General features: G+C 45.9%; 1 protein-coding gene across 5 annotated transcripts in view; it reads left to right on the top strand.

Annotated features, from left to right (window-relative positions):
• PTPRM (protein tyrosine phosphatase receptor type M) overlaps positions 1-23,158 on the top strand; it is a 797,090-nt gene that overhangs the window by 758,714 nt on the left and 15,218 nt on the right. For all 5 annotated transcript variants that reach the window (XM_047827576.1, XM_047827574.1, XM_047827573.1 and 2 more), the window contains 8 exons: positions 6,705-6,821; positions 11,886-12,040; positions 12,360-12,495; positions 14,427-14,576; positions 15,300-15,473; positions 16,485-16,616; positions 20,015-20,140; positions 22,069-22,232. In XM_047827576.1, the coding sequence (XP_047683532.1) occupies positions 6,705-6,821; positions 11,886-12,040; positions 12,360-12,495; positions 14,427-14,576; positions 15,300-15,473; positions 16,485-16,616; positions 20,015-20,140; positions 22,069-22,232 (1,154 nt within the window). The remainder of the gene's footprint in view (positions 1-6,704; positions 6,822-11,885; positions 12,041-12,359; positions 12,496-14,426; positions 14,577-15,299; positions 15,474-16,484; positions 16,617-20,014; positions 20,141-22,068; positions 22,233-23,158) is intronic.

Raw genomic sequence — 23,158 nt, 5'->3', positions numbered from 1 at the left:
GAAGTGCTTTTCTCAAATTCAAACTTTCCCGACCTCCAGAAGTTCAGGATCTAGTGCCAGTTTCCAAACAGTTTTCAAGGATGTTGCCCAAGGGAAGCCCTAGGGCCATAGGAAGTAGGTCTGGAACTAGAAACTAGGAACTAGGGACCCTCTTATGAACCAGGTACTTGTGCAAAGTATTGATATGTATTATCTCAGGTGATCTTCCCAACCTCCCTAAGAAATCAGTGCTATTGTCTTCTTTTCCACTGGAGACAACTGGGGCTCCCAGAGCGTAAGTCACTGGCTACGACACCACAAGCTCACTGGCAAGAAAAATAAAGCTTGTCTATATGTCTATATGACTCCATCACACTGAGACCTAAGCAATCTGTATTTTCAGGGTATTTAAATGAATGAATGTTTTTATTGCTGCGAGAGCACTATAAAAAATTGGGGGAGGGGTCATAATAAATCTGTTCTCTTGGGATCTTGGCTGCCAGCTGTTCTTGGCTAGGGCTCTTTTTGGTAACTGTGCTTGTAGCAGTGTTCTAGCTCTTGCTATCCCAGATCTCTATCAGAGCTGTACTCAGCTGGCCCTGAACATAGGACTGTGGTCGTTCTGTCTTTGGATGGCTCTTGTGTTGTTTTTTGTTTTTTGTTTTTTTTTTAAAAAAGGCTGTTGAAAACCTCTTGACAAATGAAAACTGTAAACAGTAGCTTTTTCTTTTTCTTTTTCTTCTCTTCTACCCCTTTACAGATGTGTTTATTAGATCACACTATGGTGCCCCCAGTTTAAGAGCTCACATTCAATTCCGTAAGCCTTCTTACTCATGAGTTTCTTAGCAAAACGAGTCCTGGGACCCATGCACAGTGCACGTAAATAGACCTTCCCATTCTGCCCCAGGCTCCTTCCTGCCAGCTGCTAGGGTTGGTGATATAGAAGGCACCAGCAGAAACACAGCAGTTTGTGATCCTGGATAAAAATGAGCAATGGTTTCTGTTCTTCCCTCCAGCCCCCAGCACCCGCCCAGAATACCCTCTCTTGCTCCTGATGAGGCAAGGTAGCTAAAATTATTGCTTTCCACTTGGTATCGGTACCTGAAGCCAGACCTGGCAGAAATTATAATCCGCTTTGAGTTCCCTCCGCGCAGAGAGCCTTGAACCTGGGGCCAGCGCCTGGGTCTGCAGCCTCTCCCTCGCCCGCCGCCCATCTAGCTCATTTCCTGGAGCAAGTCCCTAGCCCTCCCTGTGCCTGCCTTTCTTCTGTTTCTTTATTTTCGGACAGGAGAAATGGAGGAAGAGGACAGGAGGAAGGCCGGCCCTGACCCGTGCTGGCTCTCTCTCTCTCTGGCCAGTCGCTTGCCCTCCCTGAGCCACTCTGTGCAGCCGCAGTCAGGAGAACGCAGTGATTTCCAGTGCTGAAATCCAAGCATGAAAGCCTTCTGTGCGGCAGCTGTAATGGTCTTGAAAATGAGTGTTTGGAAGCTGGCTCTCTCTGGGACTCCTCCCAGCTCTATTGGATAGGAATCTCCTCCCTGCAAATCACAGACACCATTTCCTAAATTCTGTTGAGAGTTCATCAAACCACCCTCGTGGAAGACTGGACTGCTCCTCAATCCTCCTGGTCCCCAGAATATTGTTTGCAGGGAAAGAACAGTAAAGGAAGCACTGGAATCTCTACTGGTTTTGTTTTCCCCTCAGAAACCAGGCACACATGTCAAAGCGTTTTCCTTCTTCCTTCTCTGGAGAACCCACTTCACCTCTCTAGACTTTTTGTGGACTTTTTGCCCTCTGAAGTCCCGTGATCACCTGTAGTCCAGATCACAAAATTATCACTTAATAATGAAAAGGGCTGCCTGGGTGGCTCAGTCAGTTGAGTGTCTGACTCTTGATTTCGGCTCACGGTTCGTGAGTTCAAGCCCTACGTTGGGCTCTATGCTGACCGTGCAGAGCCTGCTTGGGATCCTCTGTCTCTCCTCTCTCTCTGCCTCTCTTTCTCTCTCTCTTTCTCTCTCTCTCCAAAATAAATAAATAAACTTTAAAAGAAGAAGAAGAAGAAAAGAAGAATATCCATTATTTGAATGAAACATCACTGGAACAGATGTTTTAACTACATTATATCCCTTAATACAGTGGTTGCCAAACTTCTCTGCACTTGGGAGTCGCCTGGGAAGCTACAAGGAACTAATGCCTCTGTCTCACCCCAGAAATAATGATTTAATTGGCACAGAGCACGGCCTGGGCTCTGGAATTTAATAACCACCCTCTAAAGTGATTCTAATGTGCAGACAAATTTGGCAATCCCTCCCTTAATCTTCGAATGACTGACGTAGGAACTGAAATCATCCCCTCTTTACAGACGAAGAGCCAAAGGTGGAGCAAACTTGAGTCCTTACCCAGCCCCATATCAGCCTTAATGAGAGCCAGACTCGGCAGTCAACTTGCCTGTTGTCCGAATCGGGCTACTCGGTGTGTGGTCCACAGGCCGGCAGCACCACCTGGGAGCTGGTCTGAAATGCAAATTCTGGGGCCCCACACTGAATCAGAAACTGGGGTGGCGCCCTGCTTGTTTTAACAAGCCCTCCAGGGCATTCCATTGCCTGCTGAAGTTTGAGAACCTGCTCAAGAGATGTCAGGATGCCCCGTCGGTAATGGTAATGCGCTGCCAGCCTAAGGAGCATAAAACCCCTAGGGGTCCTTTGACTTGACTGTATATGGGATCATCTGGGCTGCTGGTTGAAAATGATCAGCTTCGAAGATTTTTTTTCTTTATTTTAGGCAGTTAGAAATGCCGGAACTATTCTGCTTTCTGTCCTGTTTCATGTTTGTGAATTTTAAAGCCAAAAAAGACACGCCCACATCATCTTGGAGGCAGAGATTTCCTCCTGCACCCCCGCAGCTCTCCCTGGTGATGGGCGGGCAGCAGCGCCCAGAGGCTGATGCCTGGTTGATAACCCGGTGGAACCAGCCCTGGGGCGCCCAGGTAATTAGACGAGCCTGATCAGAGCCTTGCTTTCCAGGATGGAGACTGTTGCCTTCCATAATCGGAGTGCATGGGAGGCACAGCCTGTCCTAGAAGCTGGGCAGGTAGCGCCCGCTGCAAAAGGCAGCCAAGCCTGGCGAGAGATCAGAGGAAAGAAGCATCTGGTTCTGCGGTCCCTGGGCTCCAACAGGTGCCCCTCAAACCATTGGGCCTAACATCTCTGTATGCAGACCCTAGAGGCCAGGAGGTGACTCCGGCCCCAGATTTCCCCAGGCATGGAAAGGCTGCATCTGGAAAAGCATACCTTCCTCTTACCTTTTTTTTTTTTTTTTTTTTTTTGGTAGCAAAATAATAACTTGACACCAGTCCAAGCAGTGAAAAAGACACTAAAAGGAACCCAATTTAGAAAGGTTTTTAGTAGGCTAAAAACAGATGTGGCAAGCCATTTCAGGATATTGCGGGAGATGAGATGGAGAGGGCGGGATTCGAAATGGCTCGTGGGCCTCTTCTGGGCCCGCCCAGCCAGGTGGCTCCGCACAGGACAAAGCTCTGCCCCTAATGCCTTCTGGAAGGAAGCAACCCCAAGGCTTCCTTTCTGCTAGTCACGGGTGGTGTGATGCATGTGGCGCGGAGTTAGCGTGGGGAGCACTCAGAGCTGCCGGGGTCTCTCACGGGTCACCTGGAAGGCAGCGGCACTTGTCCCTGGGGGGCGCCGCTGTAGCCAGAGCCCCAGGGCCACCTCCTAGCCCCCAGGACCGCTTCCTGCCGCAGACGCGTGGGGTGCCCCGGCTGCATCTGACCGGTGGGGGCGGGGGGAGAGGGGGATGGGAGGCACAGGGGATGTGGAGGCGATAGCAGGCAGAGCCCGCCACGAAGGGCGCATAGGGGTGACATTCCCTGTGGAACCCCAGCTCGCCCGAGGGAATTGGAAGAACGGTCCCAAAAAGAAACGCTAAGCCTTCAGTACATTGCAGGGGCTTTTGGTGTCCCCACCTCCGAGGTGTTGAAGCCCCTGGCACCGGTATCTGTTGAAAATCTTTAGATGGGGAGGATAAGGGACTAAAATGCAAGATGACCTTGCGATATGTCCTACATCGATTGCATTCAAACAAGGCGTCTTTATTAGATAAGATACACCCAGTACACATAGGATGCAGGTGTGAGTGTTTTTATTCTCTTGTAATTTTCGGAGAAATACGTAGGTGGTTTTTTTTTAATTGTATGTTCATAACATCGAAAACTTTAATTTTAGAAGTGCACATATATACTCCATTTGTATCTATCCACTGCCTTCGGCTTGCGTAACTGGAATCACAAAAGGGTAAAGCAAGTCTCCCAATATAGAAGGGACCCCCCCCCCGTACGTACTTTATAAGTGTCTTTGTTCATTAGCACTGTGAAGCACTGTGAAGTAATTGTGTGTTCTGTGTGCGAAATTAGGGTTGCCGTCAAATTAGACACCACCGCAAATATGCATGGTCTGCCCAGATTCACTTTACGTGTAGGAGAGGAACTGGAGAAATTATCCCTGTTATTCTGGAGTATTTTAAATGCAGCAAAGGTATCATAATGTAAATCTTTGACATATTATATATAAGCCATAATACTTATATCTATAGTTTATAAAGTCACAGATAATGTTTCCAGGAGGAAAAAAAAAAGACTCCCAAAGAAGACTAAAAATTTAATGAGGACAGGGACTGTCTTTGCCTTAACACTCCACTGTGTCCCCAGCCCCGAACATGTCTGGCTTACATCTTGCCAAGTAAAGCTAATAAAGCTTACGTAGAACTGAACTGAATCAGCTGCCAGAAAGTTTCCTGAGGAAGCAGCTAAGATAATGACCACTCCTGTCCCGCACTTGAAACATGAGTATACCAAGGTGCTTGGCATTCTGGAAAAGGCCATCTCAGCCCACACTTCTGTTTGTAAACTCTCCCAATCTGGGATTTTCCTTCCTACGCTGATCCTATGATTTGCTCCATGAGATCAATTCTACATGGATCTAGTTTAGCACGTAGGGGATACAATGGCAGATTTTGCAGGACTTGCAAAAATAAGCAATTGAACACCCTTTGCATGCTGACCAGTAATAAGCAGGACCAGGCAGTGTAAGAAGGGGGTCCTACTAACAGAACAGGCACGCTTTATCAGAGGATCAAGAAGAGAGAGAGGTCCGGGAGCTCACATCTTTAGAGGAAACACTTTGAAGGGGTGTGGCATTTGAGATGTACTCTGAAGAATGGATAGAATCTTCAGCCGGGAGGGTACGAATGGGAGAATAGTCCAAGCAGAAGGAATGGGATGAGTAGCTGGGATCTGGACAAACCATTTGTCTTTAGACATCAAACATATGGTGGTAAAAAGGACAGTAGTAAAAGATATAGCAGAAAATGTTCATTGTGGCCAAATAAATGGTCCTTACATACCGGGCTAAATTTCATTTCTGTTTAATTTCACGGGCAGTCATTGGAAATAGAAGCTTCTTGAGCAGAGCGAGTGAATGCCACTGGGATTACACTTTGGAAAGGTTCTTCTGGGTTGGTATGGGGAGAGTGTCCACGCAGGAAGTACCAGAGCCTGAACTAAGATTGTGACAGAGGGAACAAAAAGTCAGAAAACATATTGGAGAGAGAATTCAAAAATCCTCTTAGACTTGGCCGTTGGTTTTGGAGAAGGAATAGGCAGGTTTTGTGCCTGGGTAACTACAGAAATCATAGTGTCGTTGACCTGGGAAGTCAGTGGAGGACAGCTGATGGGGGACCAGGGATCCTCTTTTGGACACATTGCCTTTGTGGCGGTGCTGGCAGGACCTCCATGGGTAATGCCCACAAAACAAGTTTGAAATTGAATTCAGTACTTGGAGAAACAGGGTCAGAGGTACAGAAGTCATCCACAAAGGAACAGCGACAGGAATGGATAAAAGCTGTCGGGAATTCAGGACAGAATTGCAAAAGGCTAAGGACAGAGCTCCAGGGACAGCCCCCTTGGCCTGGCCCAGCCTCCTGCTCTTCTTCCAGGCTTCCATGAGCTCTGGGAGAGCTACAGGATGAAAAATCAATTTCTAGAAGGGGCCAAGTCCAACAAATTTCTTCCACCTGAAATATCTTTAGATTACAGGCTTCTGGTAATATGGAAAGACGGCTCATATTTTACCAAGTTTTGTATATAGAATTTACTTAGATTAAAATGAATGTGTAATTTTAACTTGGGAAAACCACATAGTGACTTTCTTCTTCAGGAAAAAGAAAAATCTCTAATCTTTACAGTCGGCTCCTTCCTGCGCACGCCTCCTCAAAAATGTTCAGGCAACTTCTGACCTAGAAGGAATTTTAAATTCAGAGGAGCTAAAAAATGTTGTAAACTACCTTTTACCGTTTATTTTTCCAGGCGCTTCCCTGAATAGAGATAAACAGGAAATGAATGGTCACGGTACCTGGGATATTTGCAGTATAAATATAACTTGTTAACTTTAGACGATCTTCCTAGGCTTTACTACTCTTAGAACTCAAACTTCGTTTTCTTCTGGGGTAAGAAAAGAAGCATAGGTGATCTAAAAAAAATAAACCTTCTTCTTAGGTGGACAACTTAACTTTTGTTTTCCTGTGCAAATTTTATCCCGTACGTCATACTGTGGCCCATCATTTGGGGAACTCCAAAAAAGAAAACAGAACAGAAAAAAAAAAAAAAAAAAAGGAAGACAACCCTAAAGCCTTCATTTCCTTTGTGTTTTCTACAGGTCAAATGCTGCAAATACTGGCCAGATGACACAGAGATATATAAAGACATTAAAGTGACCCTAATAGAAACAGAACTACTGGCAGAATATGTGATAAGAACGTTTGCTGTTGAAAAGGTAAGTTTTCACACTACTTTGAAAAGCTATGGTCCGATGTTAGTGGTGCTAGCCTCATTAACTTCTCTAGGATAATTTATACCTGGTCACTCCTGAATGCAGGTAGGCTCTATCTAGTGATTTCTCAAGATTGCATCTTGCCTTTGGATTCTATAATAGCTCAGTTCCATCTTTGAAGCGAATCATGCCCATTTCATAAGAATCTATGTTTTGCTACCAAATCAAAAGATAACGCCGATCTATCTCCCTCTTCCATTTAACCTGGTTGATATTGTTCGGCCCATCGCTCTTTCTTTGTTCACAGTTTGATAAATGTCCTTCATGTCGTACGTCCATATGGGTTTCCCAGTAGTGAGTTAGTATCAGTGCTGAGACACAGGTCCTAACCCCTCCTGGAACCACGCCCCCTGCTGCCCCGCCCCCCTGCTTCCTTGAGGCTTTTCAAGCCTACAGTTCCGTGTGGACTGTTGGATCTTCCAAGCGGAAGTGACCTACCTGGAAACAGAAGTAGACGTGGGACATGTTGCATGAACCAGCCCCTTCATTCATCCTCACTGTCATACTGGTTTTAGCCTTTGTACTTGCTGGTGTTGGGTCGTGAATGCTGTGCTATGGCTCTACTCTGCCTCATCCCATGTGCATGGATGGGGCCTCTTCTCTGGGAAGCACTGTAGGGCATAACAGGGAATTTCCTTATTCCCCCTCTTTCTGCTGACATAGGGAGGGGCCGGAAGTGAAGCAAACTGCAGTCCATCCACAGAAGTGGCACAGGTAGGCTGTGGGGAGAGTGGAGGTGATGTGGCTGAGAAACATTCTGCCTTCCAGTCCTCAGCTTGCCTTTGGTGAAGGGGACACACAGTTTTGTCTCGGAGGTCCGCAGACTTCTCCATCAAGAGCTGGTTGTCCCTAACCGAGCCCTGCGCCGGAAGTAACAGTTTTGTCGCGGATTTGTTCAGTGAAAGTTTGTTCTGATTTAATAACTGCAGGTGGCCTTGGAGGACCTGGGCTAAAAGTACACCGCTGGGCAGTTGGCCCTTGGCCTTCCTCCTTACTCTAATTTTCGTCGCATCTAAGTGCACTTTTTAGATTAACGAGACCCTTTTTGGAAAATCAAGGAAATTGCCACATCTGCTTTCCGGCTAATTTACCCTGATGTTTTGAACTACCCATCCCGGTTTTCAAATCCGTATTTGTCATAGAATCACAAGGCTGAAAAGACTTTAGTTTATTTTAATCTGTTTCTCATACTATTTAGCATTTTCTTTTCCTTAGCCTGTCTTTTTTAATAAGCAGGCAGGAGGCTTGGAGACTTCAAAGAATGTGGAGTTCTGGTTGACTCAGTTCTTCAAGTTCTGAACCTCACGCTTTGATGTCGGGGTTTTTTTTTTTTTTTTTTTTCCTTCTTGGGCAGGATCGGAAAAAAAACCATGGAGGATTTTTGTATGGCTCTTGGCAAGAGCACTCATGAATAACTGCATTAAAACAGATAGTGATAAAAGACCCTCGATATTTTTTTCTTTAAAAAAAAATCATCCAAAGCCTTCACTTAAACATGGAGCTCTTTGAACAATAGTGGGCTCTCTAATAAGCTGAAAATGCATCTCTGTTGCTAAAGGAAGGGTTTGTTTGTTTCTTTGCTCTTTTTTTAACCTCTTATTGTACTCCCCTACATTCCCAGCTGCACAGAAATGTTTCTGAAATACCCAGTTATTTTCGTCATCAGACAACCAGCAGAGAATCAGTGGAAGGAAGGGAAGGATGAGGAGCTTATTAAGGATTTGGGAGAAATCAAAATGACATGTTAGTGATTTTCTAACTGGGCAATTGAAATCGTTAAGGAAAACAAATCATTAGTACTTCTGTGGATCATTTCTTGTAGATTTTAAACTTTCTCATTAGAAGAGAAAGAAGAAGAAGAAGAAGGAAAAAAAAAAAAAACAGTCAAGCATGTACTTTGAGAGGCCTGCAGTTCTGATTCTATTTTGAGAGTATTTTGCATCAAGGGACCCAAGGTGAAAAATGGATCTGGGCTCTACTCTGCAAAACTAGCAGACAATTGCAATTTGAAACTGAAGAGTTCTCGTTATGCATGGGATTGTCATCTTTCCTTTCTCCTGCAGCTGATGACTCAAAGCTAAATAGATTTTTAAATAACAAAGTTGCCATTCTGTCAGGAGGAAGACAGCTCAAAAGTCTCGTGGATCTAGGCTGCCGGGTGAATCTATGCCTTGCCCTGCCCTGACCATCCTGGCAGAAAGGAGGTTGACAATGGCCACCAAAGTCTCTCTACCCGGGAGATGCCTGGAACTCAGAGAAGGCAGTAGGAAACTGCCCTGCTCTTTGACCTGCTACACGCAGAACATGTACTTGGTGATTCATTCATTCCACAAATATTTCTTAAGCACCCCCTTTGGGCTAGGCACTATTACGTCTTGGGTTCTTCCTTCCTATTGTATTTACGTGGAAAAGGAAGTAAATATCATTTATATTTTACGTAACATTAATCCTTGTTATAACAAAAAGTAAACAAAAAATATAACTGATACAAAGTTGGGATATTGAGGCTGCCATCAGTGATCACCTTTGGTAATTTTTCCCCCCAAAATATATTACAAAGCAGCAAAATGGAGAAATTGCCACGTCGATCAACAAGAATGAGAGCTGGCTCAGAAGCAATCACCTTTGCTAATCTCGTCAATAGTAAACATATAAGAGGGTAGAGGTTTATTTAAGGAAAATGTTTTCTGTATCCAAGAAACTGGCATTTGCCTGGCTCAGAAAATGAGTCATAGATCAGTGGGGGGCCCATCTCCTGATGGCTGGGGTTCCAGACTTGGAGGATGCTGGAGCTGAAATTTAGCAAAGTTAGGAAGAGAAGATCTCAAAAACTAAAAATAAACCGTGTATGGGAGAAATAAAGGCCCTCTTGTCCTCTTTGGAATAAATACATGTATATTATAGGCTTTCCCATTTCATGGGACCACCCCTGCCCCAGTCGTCACATGTAAAGCCCAAGGGGGCTTTCTAAGGGGTTTGGTGGGTGATACAGGCTCAACCATTTGTCTTCTGGTAGAGATTTAGGGACTGGTGCAGATTACATGGTTTCAGTAACAAGAGATGTAGGCTCCCAACCACCGAGTGATACTACTCTGGAGCCACAGGGCATATTTAGGTTGTTTTTTTTTTTTTTAACGTTTATTCATTTTTGAGAGACAGAGACAGAACATGAGCGGGGAAGGGGCAGAGAGAGGGAGACACAGAATCTGCAGCAGGATCCAGGCTCTGACAGCACAGAGCCCGACGCAAGGCTCGAACTCACGAACCGCGAGATCACGACCTGAGCCGAAGTCGGACACTCAACCGACTGAGCCACCCAGGCACTCCAAGTCACAGGGCATATTCAGTAGATGACATTGTTGATTTTCATTTCTGAATCCCTGATGGTTTAATTAATTCCTTAATGCTTAAACTCCATTAAAGAATAGCATAATTTTCAAAGAGAAGTAAAGCTTCAGCATTTGTGGGTTATTAAACTGAGACATGTGAACACCTTGATGGCATACAAGTCTTCTTTTAAAACCTGTAATTGCTTGCCTCTTCTAGTCTTTCCGAACACATTAGAAATTCTGAATTTCTTCTCTGCTTGCTAAGTATGTGTGAACAATGACCGATGGTGAATGTGACAAGGTTAGTGGGTATTTAACGTTAAGATACAAGAAAACGAAACTCAGGGCCCAACACAGAGATGGTATTCAGTAAGTGGTCATCAACTAAGAGACGAGGTCATCAAGAGACCTCGTCTCTTATTTGATCCCGGATTTACAATCCAGCCTTGATTCTGGAAGCAATTTTTATTTTCAAAACAGATTTTTGTGGGGGCGCCTGGGTGGCTCTGTAGGTTGAGCGTCCTACTTCTGCTCAGGTCATGATCTCACGGCTCGTGAGTTCGAGCCCCGCGTCGGGTTCTGTCCTGACAGCTCAGAGCCTGGAGCCTGTTTCAGATTCTGTGTCTCCCTCTCTCTCTGCCCCTAACCCACTCGCATTCTGTCTCTGTCTGTCTCAAAAATAAATAAACATTAAAAAAAAAACACAAAAAACAGATTTTTGTTTTACAACAGAACCTTAATACGTAGGTTCATAGTTAGAAAAAAATTGATGCATCTAAATCAACTTTATTATTTTCAAAACAAGAGTAAATTAAAAAAAAAAGACACTTAGAGTCTTTTTCTTTCTGTCTCCCTTCAGTTCCCTTGGAGTCAACCCACCTTTTTCAGTTTACTGATCTAACATAGAATTGCAGCCAAAATGCCTCTTGATTTCCAGACACCCTCCCTGTTTCCCACAAGCCAACTGTCATGGCCACTCGAAGGCAGGAGGCGCTGTCTTCACATCTCTGTGACCCCAGCATCTTGAGTCATGCCTGAAGCATTTCATTCACTCAGACTGTTGGTGATTGGATGCGTGGATTAAATGTTTGCCCCAGTCAGAAACCTCACAAACTTGAGGTGCAAGTGGAAATGAGTTCTCTGGCCTAGCCAGTTGGAAAGTGGTCCTCGCTCATTCTTCCAGTGACGTTCTCTGTGCACCCACAGCGGCGGGCACCCGGTACAAAGACATACCAGCACACGGAAGAGCTAAACAAACCTCCTGCATTCAGGAGCTGGTCTTGAGCGCACAAGTACCTTTGGTGTCCTTCAGGTCCCTGCTCTGTGCCTCTCTATCCCTGTGGACTTGCACTGCACACCGTAGTGACACAAACTGTGAACAGAGCCTACTTTGTAGAAAGGAATTTCAAGGAACCAGAGATGCAGCCATCTGCTGCGGTTGCACCTGTAAATTAGCGCCTTCCCCAAACATCACCTCCCTTTCGCCCCCGCGAGCATCCCCCTGCCTACAATAAGGCTTTCCAGGTGTGTGTTACAGCTAAGAATGACCTTCTTCCCCACAAGGCACAGCTTCCTGGCCCTAGGCCCACTGACTGTTTAAGAGTACCGGACGCTCCCAGTCGCTCACCATTTGTTTTCCTTTGTTCTCTTCCTTGCTGTGCCGACCGACTGACGGCAGAGAGGTGTTCATGAAATCCGAGAGATCAGACAGTTTCACTTCACTGGCTGGCCAGATCACGGGGTCCCCTATCATGCCACAGGGCTTCTGGGGTTCGTCCGGCAGGTCAAATCCAAGAGCCCGCCCAACGCAGGCCCGTTGGTGGTGCACTGCAGGTAAGCCGAGCGCCCGGAGCCTCTCCGGGGGAGTGCGGTGGGCAGCCCGTGGGCTCTCCTTGGGGGTGATGACAGCGTTTTTGGAACTCGATGGAGGTGGTGGTCGGAACTACCCTTGATCTTCTTAGCCAAAAGGCCGAGAAGCGATGGTCGGAACTGAATAGAGGTGATACGTTGTGAGGGTGCTAAATGCCACGGATCTGTACTCCTTCCCGTGGTTCATTTCACGTTGTGTGACTTCCACCATAGTAAAGATGTAAAAGAAGGAGAAGCACGGGCATCCCTTTTCCTCAGCTGACAGAGCCCTCTTTGCACTCAGCGCTGGTGCGGGGAGGACCGGCTGCTTCATCGTCATCGATATCATGTTGGACATGGCGGAAAGGGAAGGCGTGGTAGACATCTATAACTGCGTCCGGGAGCTGCGGTCACGGAGAGTGAACATGGTACAGACAGAGGTACGGCTGCGCCCCGCCCATCCTCGGGGTCTGCTCCCCCGTGCCTCCTGCACCCCACCTCCCAGAGCCGAGGGGGGACGAAACTCCGGCAATTCTGTCTCCAAAAGCCCCCGTAAGAAAAAGTCATACACCTGGCGCTCTCTTTCCTCCCTCCCTTCCTTCTTTTTCTTCTCCTTTCATAAACAAAAAAGGCCAGGGCTTCTCCCGGGGAACAGAATCTGCAGCCAGAAGCCTAAATTAGCCCCTACTTCTGTATCAAGGGCCCCAGTAGAGTCTCTACATTAAGCTTCAGGGATTCAGTACTATTTCTTTTTATTATGTCTTTTAAACTAGCTGGTAACCAGAGCAAGACCACTCCTGAGAATAGCCAGGCATTTGCCAAATGGTTTAAGGGTAATCTCTGTACATTTCATTCCTCTCCTACTGTCCCTAAAAATTCTGCCCAGTGGCTTGGCATCATGGGAGTTTGCGTGTTTGGTAGAAATACTCTATACTGACTGGGACTTCAATAAGTTAGAATCCAAGGTGTGTCAGGAATTTAAGTGTTTGAGAGAAAGAATTCGTAGTCTTAGTTGATATTTGCTTGTTTTAAGTAGGCATTACACCCACAGTAGAACAGCAGAATGAAGAATAAATAAGATTCCCTTCCATTTAGATATTGCATTAAAGTTTACAAAAGCCACCGTTTAAAGTTTACAAAAACTTAATTCCTTTTTCAAATAGCCTAAATAAAAATAGGAAAAACTCTAAATGCTTTCATGGTCTTTTTTTTCTTTAGTAGAGGGATTCCTAGCTTTAGAGATAATAATGTATTTTTTAATGGATTTTACAACTGATTAAATGTTGCCACATCCCTTGTCTCTCTTGATCCGTTTCTGAGGTGTTGTTTTTGAGAATTAAGAGTCCTAGTTATTGGGGCGCCTAGGTGGCTCAGTCAGTTGAATGTCAGACTTCAGCTCAGGTCATGATCTCATGGTTCATGGGTTCGAGCCCCACATTGGGCTCTGTACTGACAGCTCAGAGTCTGGAGCCTGCTTCAGATTCTGTGTCTCCCTCTCTCTCTGCCCCTTCCCAGCTTGTGTGCTTGCTCTCTCTCTCTCTCTCCCCTCTCTCTCTCTCTCAGAAATAAATAAATAAACATAAAAAAGAGTCCTAGTTCTTGATAGAAATTAAAGTAAAAAATAAACTCTTTTCACATCTCACATAATTAAAGGTGAATAATAAATATTGTAAAACTTTGCTGATTTATTATAGGGAAAGTCAGTGCCCATTCAGAATTAGAGTTTGTAAGCTGTGGACTTGTACATACATCAAAAACTCTTCTCGGGACACACAAAGACTTTTGTCATTATCACATTAATGTTTCAAAACAAGTAGTTTTAAGTGCTCAGAACTATTTATTTTTCAATAGTGCTACCAAGTCGTCCTGGACCTTCTTTGCACTGTTGATTTGGTTAGCAAATTCCTCCTTTCATTATATACAGGTAAGATTCTGCTCATTTGCTCACCTGAAATACTGAGTTCTAAACTCGTGGAATCAGAATTACAGAGGTAGTTAAGCCACAGCTACTCTGGCATGATCGTGCTTACTCTGGTATTTATCAGTGTCTGAGCGGCTCTGATTAGTCTGTTTCATGCTTCTGTGTTGAGCCCTTGTGTCTCTTCTTCCTGTGACGCTCCACACATGGCCAGTCAGTAACATGTTGGCCATCCCACGTGGGCATCAGCACTGCTGGTCCCGGGACACCCCCCCTCCCCAGTCACGGAGCAGTCAGGTCCTTACATCTGGTGTCCCTGTGCCAGGAATGCATTGTCCATGATGGACCGCTGTCACATTATCTTGTCCGTGGGGGGCTATCCTCCCTTCCTCTCTAGTTCTCCTGACCTACCTTGGTTTCTCCATTCCTAACTAATCCCCTTTGCTTCTCCAGGAGCAGTATGTGTTTATCCATGATGCCATCCTGGAAGCCTGTCTTTGTGGAGACACCTCCGTCCCTGCTTCCCAAGTTAGGTCTCTGTATTATGACATGAACAAATTGGATCCACAGACTAACTCCAGCCAGATTAAAGAGGAGTTCCGGGTAAGTCATGCGAAAGGGAGAGGCAGATGCCTATGACTTTGCTCCTTCAGAAGTATCTCAAAGTCAAGTCTGGGACCCTTGAGCCAACACAGAGCTTCTCACCCTCAGCATTATGGACATTTGGGGCCGGGTAATTCCTTGTTGCGGGTGCTGTCCTATAGGATGTTTAGCAGAACCGGTGGCTTCTACCCACTGGATGCCAGGAGACCTCCACACCAGTCGTGACAACCAGAAACGTGTGCAGACATTGCTAGTGGCCCCTGGGAGCAAAGTGAGCCGGTTGAGAACCCCTGGTCTAGCGATCTCTCCCCTTTGCCAGGCGGTCCTACAGGGTAACGTGGGTGCAGCCAAACCAGGCAAGATGTGCTCGCGGCACTTGCTGGGCAAGAGTTCTTTGTGGCCGTCCTCATATCCACGTCCAGTCCAAGTGTACCTGACTCTAAGTCAAACCGTATCCAACCTCTTACTCCCAAGCACCCAGATGTCCGACCCTAGTCAGACCAGACGGCAGTATTCCAGCAGATCCATGGTGGCCCTTATATCTGATGGGTGCTGTCTGTGGACCAGATCCAAGGGGAGAGAAGAGAAGTAAACACCAAACTGTCTGAATAGGGGGCAGGGAGCGTCTGTGTGGTAGTCAGCTGCAGGAAACTTGAAGTCTGAAGGTGAGACAGTGTGCCGTCCAGCGTTCGCCTCCCCATGTGCCTGTGTGCTGTCGTGTAGACCCTGAACATGGTGACGCCCACACTGCGGGTGGAAGACTGCAGCATCGCGCTTCTGCCCCGGAACCATGAGAAGAACCGCTGCATGGACATCCTGCCCCCGGACCGCTGCCTGCCTTTCCTCATCACCATCGACGGGGAGAGTAGCAACTACATCAACGCGGCCCTCATGGACGTAAGCCTGCCTGCCCTGCCCCGAAGGAAACGGGAAGCCGTTCCTCAAGGGGAGCATGGCCGAGCGGGGCCTGGGTCTTCTCCTTCGACTCGTTGGCCCTCGTTTGCTTGCTTGTAAGACACACGCTGTTTTCCCAACAGCACATTTCAGATTCCACGTATGTTTCTGCGTCGGGGGCGACATTCTTGGTCTCTCGGAGACCACCAGCCGGGAAGTACTGACAAATGAAACATGCCCCAGGTACTCTCTGAGCACTTAAATTTTTAACCCCCTGGCCGGAGAGCAAGAGACAGCTATTAAGTCTCTAAGGCAGTGAAGTGGGATAATACGGTTTGCAGCATTATTTTCATTCCCTTTCCTCCTAATTTAGGCAGTAATTAACATGGGGAAAAAATGGTCTGTCGGGATAGATAGCACACAACTCATTACTTCCTGTCAGTCTGTTTACTTCTAACTGAATGAACATTTGCGATTCAACTGATGGGAAAAGTAAATGGATATTTGCGGGGCTAATATGGAAACTCTAATTCCACGGGTGCGATAGCAGTAAAAAGGTACTTAAACTCACTTGAAGCTCTCCAGAGCTGTTAAAGCCATGTGGACCCTTCTGTGGCAGGAATAAGTAACACCGTCACATGTATAAATGACACTCGAACAGATTTTAGGAAAAATAGAAGTATTTTAATTGTGCATATTTTGTAAAGTAAACGTTCTGCATTAAAATAATCACGGATAGGGCCAATATTGCCTTTCTAGCAGATATAGCAAAAAAATTATAAGAGATACTTATTATGTTTTCTGGGTATCAAAGTGAGAATATGTTGTCATTATCATTCCACAGATAAGTTTATATTTAGTCTGTTTTGGTGTTGACAGTGATGCTAGGATTCAGCAGCTGTTAAATGTGTCCGGTGTCCTGTGTCACAAGCCTCCACGTGCACAAGATAACGGAAGCTTCCTCCCTTCACACTTTCCTGGGTATATCTGGATCTTTCTTGTTTGCGTTTGCAGAGCTATAAACAGCCTTCGGCTTTTATAGTCACCCAGCATCCTTTGCCAAACACGGTGAAAGACTTCTGGAGACTGGTCCTGGATTATCACTGCACGTCTGTGGTTATGCTAAATGATGTGGATCCTGCCCAGGTGAGATTCAAGCCCAGGGTCAAATTTCTGTTCGTTCTGCTTGCACACTGCCAAGCACAGGCCCCCGTGCCAGCTCGCAAACGCCAGGTGAGGGTTGGGAGCGGGAGCTGAAACAGAAACATCAAAAGCAGACGGAATTAGGGACGGGGCCAAAAGTTGTCAGAAACTGAAAAACCAGATAGAGATCATAGATGGTGGAAGTGACAGGGAAAGACAGGGTCAGAAATTCGCTGTTCCCCGAGGATGGAAATTCCAAGTAGAGAGAGATACAGGTAATGGGCGGAGTCAGAGCTGCTGGGGGTGGGGATATCGTAACACCTGCAACCAAGTGGAGGCAGCAAAGCAGGGAGCACAGCACAGCAGCACGAGCCCAGCTCTTAGCCCCGGGAGGATCCGTGTACTTCCTGGCAAGGCTCACCTGGAGCCTGCAGGTAGAGATCGTCATGGTAGGGTGACGGTGATTTTAAGGGACGAAAATGACTTTTGTCAACACTTGGGTAAAGATATTAAAAAGAAACAAAACCGGGACTCGAACATAAGAGAAGCTCAGAATGATACATGGGGCTTTCCCATAGCTGTTTTCCTTACACACCAAAAGAGAAAGAACAGGACAGTAACGACTGGGTACTAGTAATGGGGTCAGAAACATTCCCTTAAAGGGACTTGTCAGGCGAGCATTGGCACAGTGTCCCTTTAGGAGCTGAATTTATCCTGTTCGGGTACAGCGACACCAGTCTCCCACTTAACCACCATGACAGAGGGCATTATGGGACCTGTGGACTTCTCGTGTTTTAAGAATAAACGTGTTCTGAAACGGAATTAATTTTCTATCTGGTAGAGACCAGCTTAAAAAAGAAAAAAAAGAGGTCAGAAGTATTTTGGCATCCAAACTGGACAAGAATTTTCCTTCCTAAAATCCATTTTATTGTCATCAATCGGCCATAAATTCCACGGACACTCATTTCGATTCTGTAACGTTTTTAATTGTGTGTGAGGCCCTACACTATATTGTTAGGGTTCTCGCCTGAGAGCTAGTGGATGAAATAATAACGATCATCCTTGTCCTTATCTAGTCCTTTTTGCTTAAGAAGCTTAAATATTTCAGAAGTCTTCCACAGTGATCCCCTCCCAAAGAGAGAATGCAGCCACTTTTTAAAGACAAGCAGACCACAGTTCAGGGAACTTCAAAGACCCAACTCAAAATAGCACCAGGGATCCTGATCTTCTAACTCACAATGCCACGGCTTAAATTTCACTAATTCAAGATTCAGTGAAAGAGTGTTACAGGACAAGGGACTATTCCCTCTTCAGAATCATTCTTTTCCCCCTAATGTGAATCCTGACATGTGGTGATAAACTGGGGGGTTTTTTTCCTATTAGTGAACCAGACATGAGTGATTTCCTCAAGTTCTTCTTGAACGACTGTATTGGAATTCTGAAGCTGCATGCTAAGCTCGAACTGTCTGGATTCAAACCAAGCCTCGGCCGACCCTGGTAGGGGAGACAAAGAGTCCAGTTCCGCTTGGCAGACAGAGCTGATTTTCAGAGTGAAAAGAAGGGGCTCCTGGGACATAGTCATTTAGAGAACACTAAACTGAGCATTTGAACTTAAAGTCTTTGCAGTCATACGAGAATAGCACTCAACTATTTTAAGTATTTATAGGTCCGGTTCATGGACGTGTTATGCACCATTTAAGCCATTTTCTACACGGTTTACTTGGGCTGAGTGCAGAATGTATTGTGCCAAGAACCACGCGCTGGCCCAGGCCATTCATGTTTCTCTGGTGTGAGTGATGAGCTCTGATCAGGGCTTGAACCGAGAGAGCAAGCAGAAAGTAAAGCTAACTCGGTCCAAAGGAAAAAAATGGGCAGAACAGTTCAAATGTGCATGTTAGGACTTTTACTACCATCTCGGCTTCCCATCACGATACTCGTTAATTTTCGCAGTGGTTACCCTTGGGTACAAAGAGAAACTAAGCATCAGCATGCTATCATTTGACACGGCAGTTTTAGAATTTGTCACCAGCAAGTGCTGGGGAGGAAGGGAGCATTTTACAGAAGCCTTAGTTTAAAATAAATAAATGTGATTTTTAAAATACTGCAGACGCAGCTAAGGTAGGAAGTACGCTTAGGTAACTGACGCTCACTCTCGATCGTAAAGTTCAAGCCTTCACCTTATTTGTAATAGAGACTGCGCTGCCATTGCCCCACTGTGAACTGAAAACTATCTTGCGGTCTTGGGCGTTCATCAGCCTTCGCAATCTTTGACGATGAGCTTTTAGATACTTTGGAAAATAAAAGTCATCCAAACAAGGAAATTCGATGAGTGGATTCTCCTTTTGTGGCACATCATTCTGCTTAAAATGAGATACGTTTTTCATCTGCGCTTGGCCCAGTAGAAACCAGTTGTAAAATATTGAAGTAATTGCCTCTGGGCTCCCCACAAGCCATTTGTCCTTCATGTAAATCCGAAAGATAAAAGTTTAACTCTGCTCCCCGAAACACCACTGGATACCAAGTCCCAAAAGAAGTTTAATTCCAGACTCTAAAGACCTAGTAGTGTCTCAGGGCTTTAGGAAAGGTCTGTGAGAGAGAAATGTCACAGGAGGTGGTCTCCCCACCTATCTGCAAGCTTAATACTTCTGTGGGGTCGTAGCAAACGAAGGTGCCTCTTTCATAAGCTCCCCTTCCCAGCATCCCTCCTTCCATGCTAACTACACAAAGTTCTAGTTACCTGGTGTCACCAATACCTGGCCCTTGAGACTCTAGGAAATTTGTGATTTTTAACTAAAACCACCTCTAGATAAAACAGCAAAGCATTGACTCTTCTTATATCAGGTTTTCTAGATCTGAGCTGGGAGGGGTTGGACCAGAGCATGAAAATGCAACCCAACACTGTTATCAGTATCTTGTCACTGAATGGCCCTATTCCCAAAAGTGATTACAAGTTACAAAGCAAGCCCACATGGGGGAGGATGGAGATATGGGTGTTAACAGGTGTGTGCGCCTTCTCAAGTATCTTAGCTCTTGTAATGGCAGCCAGTGGCATCTCCCCAGGGCCTGACAAAAGTTCCTTTACGAATGCAGAAGAGATCTTACAACGGGATGCGTTGAACAGCATCCATGTGGCCTCCTTGGAAAGCAGAATGGTTCATGGCTTAAAGATGCTTTCTGAGAAAATGAAAAAGGAAGTACTAGGAGGACAGGTGGAGCTGAGGAATCAGCCAACAAGAAAGTCCTCAAGTCTACTTCCTGGGAGGAAAAGAGAGAAAGGAAAGAAAATAAAGTGCATCAAAGAAGTGTTAAGAATTAGCGAATGTCAGTAGTGACTTCATCCGAACTGTTAGGAGTCAGTTTATTCCTATAATTAACCTCGTGTTTCTGTGTTTTGAATTCAGTTGTGTCCGCAGTACTGGCCAGAGAATGGAGTTCACAGACATGGCCCCATCCAAGTGGAATTTGTTTCTGCTGACTTAGAAGAAGACATCATCAGCAGGATATTCCGTATTTATAATGCAGCCAGAGTAAGAATCGCAGCCAACCTCACTTATGTTCTGGTTTCATTATTTTCTCATTCACCAAACATTTAGAGTACCCACTTGGTCAGTCACCATTTAGGAGTTTGGAATACATTCTAGGTGTTTGTGAACAAAACAAAGTTCCCTGACGTTATGGAGCTTACATTCTAATGAGAGAAAACAGACAATAAATAATAGATACAACAGATATTATAATACAGTATGTTAGAAGCAATAAGTGCTATAGGGAGAGGTAGAAAGCACTTGGGCCAGGAGGGAGAACAAGTCTCTGTCTTTAAATAGAGGTGCTGTGTGAGCAAAGACCCAACCAAAGTGAGGGAGCAGCCATGCGGATCTCTTTGGAGACTGCTTTACAGGCAGAAGCGATGGTCAGTGCAAAGGCCCTGAGGTAGGGCCTTGTCTTGTGAGGTCCAGCAACAGTGAGGAGGCTGGTATGGCTGAAGCACAGTAGGCCAAGGTGAGACTAGCTGATGGAGTTATCCACCTTGAAGGAAAGTGGCCCAGTGTTTGGGGGGGGGGGGGCGGCGGGAGACAGAGACTGCGTAGGGCCTCACAGGCCACTTCTAGGATTTGGGCTTTTGCTCTAAAGAAAATAAGGAGCCGTTACAGGGTTTTGAGTAGAGAAGAATCCCATGATATAATTTACCTTTAAAAAGAGCACTGTACCTTCTGTGTTGAGAACAGACCCATCAGGAAGCCATTATCATAATCCAAGTAAGAAGTGACAACAAGATGAAGGCAGTCACTGGAGGTACCCGAGACAGAGAGATGCCGATATATCCCGACAGCAGAGCCAACAGGATTTGGGAATAGGCTGAATCCCAGGGAATAAGGAGTGGATCTCAAGATTTGGGTCCTGAGAAATGGACCACTGGAGCTGACATTAACCAAGCTGGGGAAGGCTGTGGGGATAATGGGACTGTTTGGGGTAGGGGGACACGCATTAGAGAGAAGGTCAGGAAACATGCCAGGTTTGAGATGACTATCAGGTACCTAAGAGGAAGTGTCAAATAGGCCCAGATCTATGAGGGGGGGACATTTAGAAGAGGCCCAACCCAGAGATGTTGGTGACTTTGATGACGTTGACTTTGTTGATGACTTTGACAACTCACTGGAGTTTTGAAAGACTGCATAAACTCATCAGGTTTATGATGAGGGAGAGAAGACAGGGGGCCCAAGGACTGAGCCTGGGGTTTCCATAAGCAAGAGGTCTGGGAGGAAGGGAGACAGAGGGCAGAGAGTGGAGAAAGGCCAGCTGGGTGAAGAAAGTGTCAGCGAGCAAGACCAGTCACCCGTGTCAGAGGTGCTAAAGGCTGCAGGAGATGTGATCCAAGTGATTTAACCGCAGCCAGATTAAAATCGCTGCCACTTCTCTAACACTTTCTTTGAATACTCCAGTTCCATTTAATTATGACTAAAGATTAATTGCCTATTGATATCTTAGCAAGACTCACACCAATACACAAAACCATGTTGTGTTTGCAAGAAACGCCATGTAACCTCTATCACCCTGAGCTCACACACACCTCCAGATTATAAATTATTCTCTCCCCTCCAATTACCTGCAATTAAAGTAAACCCATGTTACCCCTTACTGCCCAGTGAGGTCAGTGTTCACATTGTACGTTATTTGTCACTTGGCTTTTGCAAAACTGTAAGCATTCTGCTTCGCTTTCATTTGTCTGGCCTGTCATTTAAAACACCTGTTTTTTTTTTTATAACGGCTCGGGGTTACAACGCCTAACGCTTCAGGCCAGTGGAAGCTTCCTTCGTTATTTATAGGCCGGCCTCTCCCTTAGTAATGGCCTGCTTTGCTGAGAAGTCCAAGCAGGTGGACTCAGCCTGCTGGAATCCCACCAGTAAATGATGCCTGTGTCCTTTCACCTCCTTGACTGTTGCCTGATTCCCCGCAGCCCCAAGATGGATACCGGATGGTGCAGCAATTCCAGTTCCTGGGCTGGCCCATGTACAGGGACACGCCGGTGTCCAAGCGCTCCTTCTTGAAGCTCATTCGCCAGGTGGACAAGTGGCAGGAGGAATACAACGGGGGCGAAGGCCGCACAGTCGTGCACTGCTTGTAAGTGCTAAGGAGGGCTCTGCACCTAAGAAGGGCCAGGCCAGCGTTCCGCTGTCCCCCCCATGGTTCACCATCCCTTGCCTCTCTATAAACGGAGAAGAAATAAGTAGGTCTGGATGAATGGAGATGATCTGCCTCCTCGTTAAGAATTCAGTTTGCTTTCCAGAAAACAAAATATGCACATTTTGCATTGGGATAGGGTGTCACTGCTATAAAAATAAGCCCTGACCTTGTGGTCATCCGCCCCCCCCCCACTTAAAAAGAAACACCTGGGTGGATTCACTGGGCTCCTACCAGCTCCTGAGAGTCCATTGGTAAGTTTAGGGAGTTTTCTGAGCTGGTAGTTAAACTGTTGGTAACTTGCAATCAACCCCAGTGGAAGTATCTACGACACTGACGTCAGCAGATGTTACAGATCAGGCCCTCCCACACCCCGCCCTGATTCGGCAAAACTGGTGGTGGCAAACAGCAGGTGTATCAGCACACTAGCTGGTAATTCTATAGGAAATCATGCCAGAGGCTTCGAAGGAACGGTCTTTCAAAGGAATTGTCTTTGAAGAGAATTTTGTTTATGTCTTGGTTTTTGCCTGAGAATATAAATATATATATGTGTGTGTGTGTGTGTGTGTGTGTGTGTGTGTGTGTGTGTATATAGGGAAGATTTGGCTAGAGCCCGTATCTCCAAAGTGTGGTCTCTAGACCAGCAGTTCTAGGGGGTGCTCAAATGGGAAGACCTCTGCTACAGAGCATTGAATCCCATTTGTGACTGCACATTGAGGATCATTTGGGGAGATTTTTATAAAACAAAAACAGGGACGCCTGGGTGGCTCAGTCGGTTAAGCATCCGACTCTGGCTTAGGTCATGATCTCAGGGTTCATGAATTCAAGCCCCGCATCGGTCTCTGTGCTGACAACTCAGAGCCTGG

The sequence above is a fragment of the Prionailurus viverrinus genome, chromosome D3, assembly GCF_022837055.1.
Source record: "Prionailurus viverrinus isolate Anna chromosome D3, UM_Priviv_1.0, whole genome shotgun sequence".
In the NCBI taxonomy this organism is placed as follows: domain Eukaryota; kingdom Metazoa; phylum Chordata; class Mammalia; order Carnivora; family Felidae; genus Prionailurus; species Prionailurus viverrinus.
The sequence above is the reverse complement of the archived record's forward strand: the minus strand, read 5'-3'. Positions and strand labels throughout refer to the sequence as shown.